This window comes from Echinops telfairi, unplaced genomic scaffold, assembly GCF_000313985.2.
Source record: "Echinops telfairi isolate 266 unplaced genomic scaffold, ASM31398v2 ScPeMD7_7469;HRSCAF=8507_1, whole genome shotgun sequence".
NCBI lineage: Eukaryota > Metazoa > Chordata > Mammalia > Afrosoricida > Tenrecidae > Echinops > Echinops telfairi.
In genome coordinates this window covers 49,940,807-49,947,254 of record NW_022111373.1, presented here as the reverse complement: position 1 = coordinate 49,947,254, position 6,448 = coordinate 49,940,807, and the positions used below count along the sequence as shown (strand labels likewise).

Genomic DNA, 6,448 nt, shown 5'->3' with positions numbered 1-6,448 from the left:
GATTGTGAAAAGAGTTGTAGGAACCCAATAAAATGATTTAAAAAAAAAAAAAGAATCATTTGGGGCTTAGCTCATACTTAGAATCCATTGGACATTCTTACCAATGTTTGCTAGGTTAAGTAATACATGACCTTTTGCAACCCATCAGTATCTGGTTCACTGTGACCCAGGCACACCTGCCTTTCCATTACTCAAACATTCCAAGGCATTTCCTGTCTAAGAGTCTTTGCACCTCTAACCTCCAACAAGTCTTCCATGAACTTCACGGGGCTGTCTCCATCTTACTCTTCCTCCTCTAACTCCCTGCACTCCTAACAATCCACCACTACCATTGCTAACTTAGAGTGACCCTAAATAGGGCTTCCAAGGTTGCAAATTTTTCCTGATACAGATAACATCATCTTTCTCTTGCAGAGAGGCTGGTGGGTTTGAACTGCCAAGTTTTCAGTTATCTCTCATACATTCTTTATTTGGCAAATATGAATGTCCTAACAAGTGCCAGTTAGTTTTTCTTCTTAAGACTTTGTAGACGTCGGTATGTGGCTTAACGTTCCAGAAATGGAGCACCTCTTCTTTCTACTTATCCTGTCTTAAGTCTGGAAATGGGGTAGCCCTGCTGGTGTTTGAAATAATGGTGCATAATTTCCAGCATCAGAGCAACACACAAGCTACAGGACAATAAATGGACAGAGGTGAGGTGGTGGTTTACTTTGGGAAGATGAGCCACAAAGAAACCTAATGAACAGCAGTGTCTGATACAGTCTAGAACGATAAGCTCCTCAGGTTGGAAGGCATTTGAAAAATGAATGGGAAAGAGCTGCCTCCTTAGCAGAGTCCATTTGAATTATGTAGGTGGAGCCGAGCTTTAAAGACTTTCATTTGCTAATGTGGCACTGCTCAAAATGAGGGGAGGCGGGAAGCTGCAATCATCCATTGGCAATAAAAAGAGAATGTATGAAATATGAATCTAGGACAACTGGACAGCATCAAAATGAAAACGGAACACATAGAAATGGATATCTGAGGTGTTAGCGAACGAAAATAAACTGTACTGGCCACTTTGAATCTGATAATCTGCTGGTCTACTCTGCTGGGAATGACTAACTGGAGAGGAATGGCATGACATGCAGCATTAAAAAAGGACATGTGAAGATCGGTCCGGAAGTACACTGCTGGCATGATATTCATATGCCTGTAAGGAAGCCCAAGCAGCCCCAGTGGAGCTGTGGGTCGTGTAGGACTGCTAACCACAGCACTGGGGGTTCAAGCCCACCAGCTTAAGAGGGGAAACGATAAGGCTAACTGCTCCTGTAAAGATTTAGTCTCGCAAATTCTATATAGGTCGCAGAGATGGGATCAACTCAATGGCAATGGGTTAGCAGGAAGCCAGGTCGCATGACTATTATTCAAATTTACATATTAACCATCAATGTCAAGGATGAGGAGAAAATGAAGTTGTTACAAACTTCTACTCTCTGAAATTGATCAAACATAAAGAACATAAATGATGAAATCAAATGGTCGGTAAAGAGAAAGAAAAGAAAGAAAACACCAAAGAGATGTCAAAAGAGACTGTGAAACAAATGTAGGCTATCTAAAGTGAATGCAAGAAATGGTGATGTAACAAAGCCGAAGAGAAGATTTTAAGGTAATAAGACTATAATGAAATTTGCAAAAGCCTGGCGTTTTAAATCCAAATGGGTGGAACATGCTTGGCATTTCTCAGGCAGAAAGAGCTAAGAAAAAAAATTCAAGGCTCAGGTTGCAATTTTAAATGATTCTAAATTTAAATGATAAAATACTGAAACACATAAGAAGTATCAAAAGGAGATGGAAGGACTACAGAACCACTGTACCAAAAAGTATTAGTCAACATTTAACCATTTCAGGAGGTAGCATATGATTAACAACCAATGACACTGGGAAAAGAAAAAAAAGCCCCAAGCTTAAAGGTATTAGCCAAAAACAAGGCTCCAAGAATTGATGGAATACCAAATGAAATATTTCAACAAACAGGTTCCGAGCTAGCGGTGCGCAGTCATCTATGCCAAGAAATTTAGAAGAGACGGCTATCTGGCCAACAGACTGGAAAAGATCCAAATTCATGTTCAGTCCACAAGAGATGATCCAACAGAATGCAGACACTGCCAAATAATATCACTAATATTACAAATAACCAAAATGCTGAAGATAATTCAAAACACAGTTGCAGCAGTGCATCAACAGGGAACTGTCAGAAATTCATGCCAGATTCTGACGAGAATGTCAAAAAGAGGGCTATCACTGCATCATATAAATCTTGGCTCAGAGCAGAGGATAGCTGAGAATACCGGTGTTTGTTTACCTGACTGTGCAAAGGTAGTTGACTGTGTGGATCATAACAAACTATGGCTAATACTTCAAATAATACGAATTCCAGAATACTTAATAGTGTTCATGTGGAACCTGTACATAAACCAAGAGGCAATCATTCAAACAAAACAAGGGGAGTGCACGGTTGAAAACCAGGAAAGCTATTTTATCTTCTCACCATTCAATCTGCGTGGCAAGCCCCGGTGGTGCTGTGGGTTAGGTAGCGAATGGTTCAAACTCACCAGCTGCTCTGTGGGAGAAAGATGAGGCTGCCAGGTCTTATAAAAATTCAGAATCTTGGAAACCACTGTGATTTAGAATCAACTCTATAGTAGTGGGTGTTTTTGGTTTTGGTATGCTGAGCCAATATTCTGAGAAGCTGGATTCTAAGAAGTATAAAGTACCAGAGTAAGAGCAAGAATTATCAAAAACCTGTGATATGCATATGATACAAATTTGCTTGCTGAAAACAGAGGAGTTGAAGTACTTACTACTGAAGATCAAAGAATACAGTCTTCAATATGTATTACACCTCAACAAACAGAAAGCAAAAATCTCCACAACCAGTCAAGTAAGGAACATCATGATGACAAGAGAAAAGATGAAAGCTGTCAAGGATTTCATTTTACTTGCAACCACAATCAACGCTCAAAGATGCAGCAATGAAGAAATAAAACGATGTTGCATTAGGTAAATATGTCTCTAAAGACCTCTGCAAAGTGTTAAAAGGCAAAATGTTATTTAAAAGACGAAGGTGTACTTGTCCCATAGTGTTTCCAATGGCTTAAAGGTTGGACCGTGCATAAGAAAGACCAAAGAATGCCTTTGAAGTATGGTGGTGGGAGCAATATTGGACGAATGACAGACTACCAGAACAACGAGCGCGTTTTGTAAGGAGTACTGCTAGAATATTTCGTAGTACTTTGGATTTGTTATCAGGAGGGACTAGTCCTTGGAGAAGGGCTGGTCATGCTTGGTAAAGTAGAGGAGCAAGGAAAAGGGCGGGCGGGGGGGCGGGGATCCTTAAAAGAGATGGATTGACAAACAGGGCAAAGATTGGGAGGATGGCGCAGGGCTGTCTGGTAGACACAGGGTAGCTATGGATTAGAGCTGGGTGGATGGCGGCTAACAAGGCTGGTTATAGACACACAAGCCTTCTGGGTCAGACCGATTTAAAAGTAGACTCCCCTGCAGCACCACCCTTCCTACTCCGTCGTCCCTTTCACAACTTCAAGGCCCTCACTATCCTGTCGTGCCGCCTTGCTCACTTATCCGTTTACTTCATTACAATCCGCCTACCTCCAGTGTTGATGCCAGGTCAATCCCCTGAAAAACAATGGCTACGAACAGCCCGGCAAACATACGTTGACTGAAATAAACGATGCGTTTGTGAATAATGAATTCACCTAAGTGAATTCACAAGGCGACGTCTCGTTCTCCCACGCCTGGTCGGAAGCGCCGGGGCACAGAAGCAAGCGTGGTTGCTTTACGAGCAAGGCGAGCAGAATGAGAGCAGAGGGAGATGTTTGCTGTATTTGAGGGAAAAGTTAAGTCCCCCGGCAAGATCAAGTCTCCAGTCTTGAGACTGTCTCGCGAGTGCGCTCCCCGCGCCCCAACTCTAGGCCCCTGGGGCGTTCGGAGGCAGGCCCGTGCGCGCGGCTCCCGGCAAACTTGGGCAACAGGGAGAGGGGGCCCGGCGTGGAACGAGGAGGGCAGAGGAGGCTTCCTTACCGCGGTCAAGACCCTGAAGTCATCCCGGCTCATGTACCGCAGCTTGGCCACGTTCACCTTCCCCATGGCGGCCAACGCGGAGGACGTTCCAGCGGAGTACAGACGCGGCCGCACGGCAACCTTTCACTCTCGGGTTAGTCCGGCGGAACGCGCACGCGTCGCCGGTTGTTCCAGGTCCTTGTTAGTAAGTAGTCTCCGTTACATGGGAAAAGAAAACGACGTTTGAAAAACGATGCTTGTGCCTTGCGAAGGATCTAGTCTTGTGTTTTATTTTAAATGATTTTTGTCATGTGACTGAGTTGGCGAACTGTAAAGTTTCTCTACAGTATGAGATCTTAAAGTTGCTTTTCTCTGTCAGGACCTCCGCCCAGGTGACACGCCCTGCCTCGGAAGACCAAGAGGTAACTGCAGTGCGAGCAGCACGTTTCCGTCCCAACAGCAGCTCCTGCTCCGGGCGAAGGGACTTCCAACAACAGAGAGGGGAAGTCGAGAAGGCAGGGACTAGATAAAGGTGACAATCGAGACCAAAGGCCGCCTACTGCTGATCGCGCCTGCTCGGACAGGGCCGCGTGGTTCGGGCACCCAGGGCGCCGGCGCCTCGTGGGGCGTGGAGGTCCACGGCGGGCGTGGACTCGTGGTCCAATGTGGCGCGTATTGCTCTTCTGGGGTCCACTCGCGTTTTCAGAAAATCGGGCATTTGGATGGTTTAGAGACGGTCCTGTGTCGCTAGCACTTGAAGAGCGTTAGGGATTCTTCAACGCCGCTTACCCAACAAAAAGGTGGCGAACTGCTGCGGGACTTGTTCAGGGTACACCTGAGCTGGAGGATGCGGATACCCCACCTTGCCGGCCCGATGACAGCTGCTGTCAGGCTAGCCACAAGACTTGTACCGTAGTGTTTGTGTTTTATCTTATGTTACGAACTATTTCAAAACGAACTCGATGGCAGTGAGGCTTTTGTTTGTTTATATTTTAAACGTTTCAACACGACACATTACACTACCATGCAAAGTGTAATGCCCGACTCATAGCGACCCTGGGGCAGAGAAGTACCTCCTAGGGTTTCTATGGAAACAGTTTGCCACATTTTCCTCCCGGGAGGGCTGACGAGTTAGGTCCATAAGTGGACCTGTGGGCTAGCAATGAAGCCCTTTAGCCAAGGCACCACCCGAGAGAGCTCTTTACTCCCGATGGAGAATTGTGCTTCACTTCAGACTTGACCCTATCCCCACCACGGATGTTCAGTTTCTGTCCTGGCCGCTACACGAACATTTTAATGCGAACTAGGGAATTCAGTCTTTACAGTTTCTATTTTCCACCCTTCGTGTGTGTTGCTTAGTCCTAACATGGAACCTGCTCTTATAAAACACTGGTTTTGGAGGCAGACAGCACATTGGAATCTCCTCCTGACTGCTGTGATTTGCTCTTCCGTTTTGAAATCGCAGAACAAAAAGTGGAGCAATCTTTGTCTCCTCTACACTTAAACCTTTGGCATCTCTTTACCCCCACACAATCAGTCTTTGATGATCTATGCCCAACTAATGGGAAGCTCCATTTAAATGAGCTTTTCCTTTCTGTAATTTATATCTCTGGTTACCATCGGTTGTCTCCATTTCATGGTGACCCCATATAAAATCGATGGAAATGTTGCCTAGTCCTGCAGGATTATTGGATTGTTAGAATTCATTGTTGTGACCACTGAGTATTTGGACTGGGCTCATTTTCTAAAGTGGCTCATCTCCCTGACACTATGTTGGCCAGTATTTTGTAGTGATCCATAGGGTCACACTGATTGATTTTTCAGAAGTAGATTGTCAGGCCTTTCCTCCTAACCTGCCTCAATCTGGAGACAGCTGAAATCTGTCCACCATGGGTGATACTGTTGGTGTTTGAAGTACTTGATGACATAGATTCCTGTATTACAGAAACATGCAATATGGCAAACCGACAGTGGGTAGTAATTAATTAATTTATATTAAATCATAAAAATGAAATGTTGTCAAAGGAATGGAATGACTATTTTCTAGAGAAAAACACAAATAAGCCATTTAGATGTTGTTTTTAGTGAGCCCTGGTAGCATAGTGGGCTATGTAGTGAGCTGCTAACTGCAAGTCAGCGGTTCAAACCTACCAAGATGAGGCTGTATGCTCTCATAGAGATTTAACAGTCTTGTCAACCCAGAGGGGCAGTTATGCTCTATAGGGTGCCCATGACTTGGAATCGAATAGGTGATATCTAGTTTGGCTTTGGTTGGTATAGCAGCAATACCACGAGGTTGGCTTTAACAAACAGATTTATTTTCTGAAAGTTTAGCAGGCTGAAAATTTGAATTCAGGGCAGAGGACCTAGGGCAGATGCAAAAATG

At 44.6% G+C, this 6,448-nt stretch overlaps 1 protein-coding gene across 2 annotated transcripts in view; it reads right to left on the bottom strand.

Annotated features, from left to right (window-relative positions):
- The window catches only part of RIOK2 (RIO kinase 2), a 33,077-nt gene extending 28,881 nt beyond the window's left edge, over positions 1-4,196 (bottom strand). For both annotated transcript variants that reach the window (XM_004703472.2, XM_045285362.1), the window contains exon 1: positions 4,084-4,196. In XM_004703472.2, coding sequence (XP_004703529.1) covers positions 4,084-4,149 — 66 coding nt within the window. In that variant the 5' untranslated portion in view covers positions 4,150-4,196. The remainder of the gene's footprint in view (positions 1-4,083) is intronic.
- Between the last annotated feature and the right edge of the window lie 2,252 nt (positions 4,197-6,448).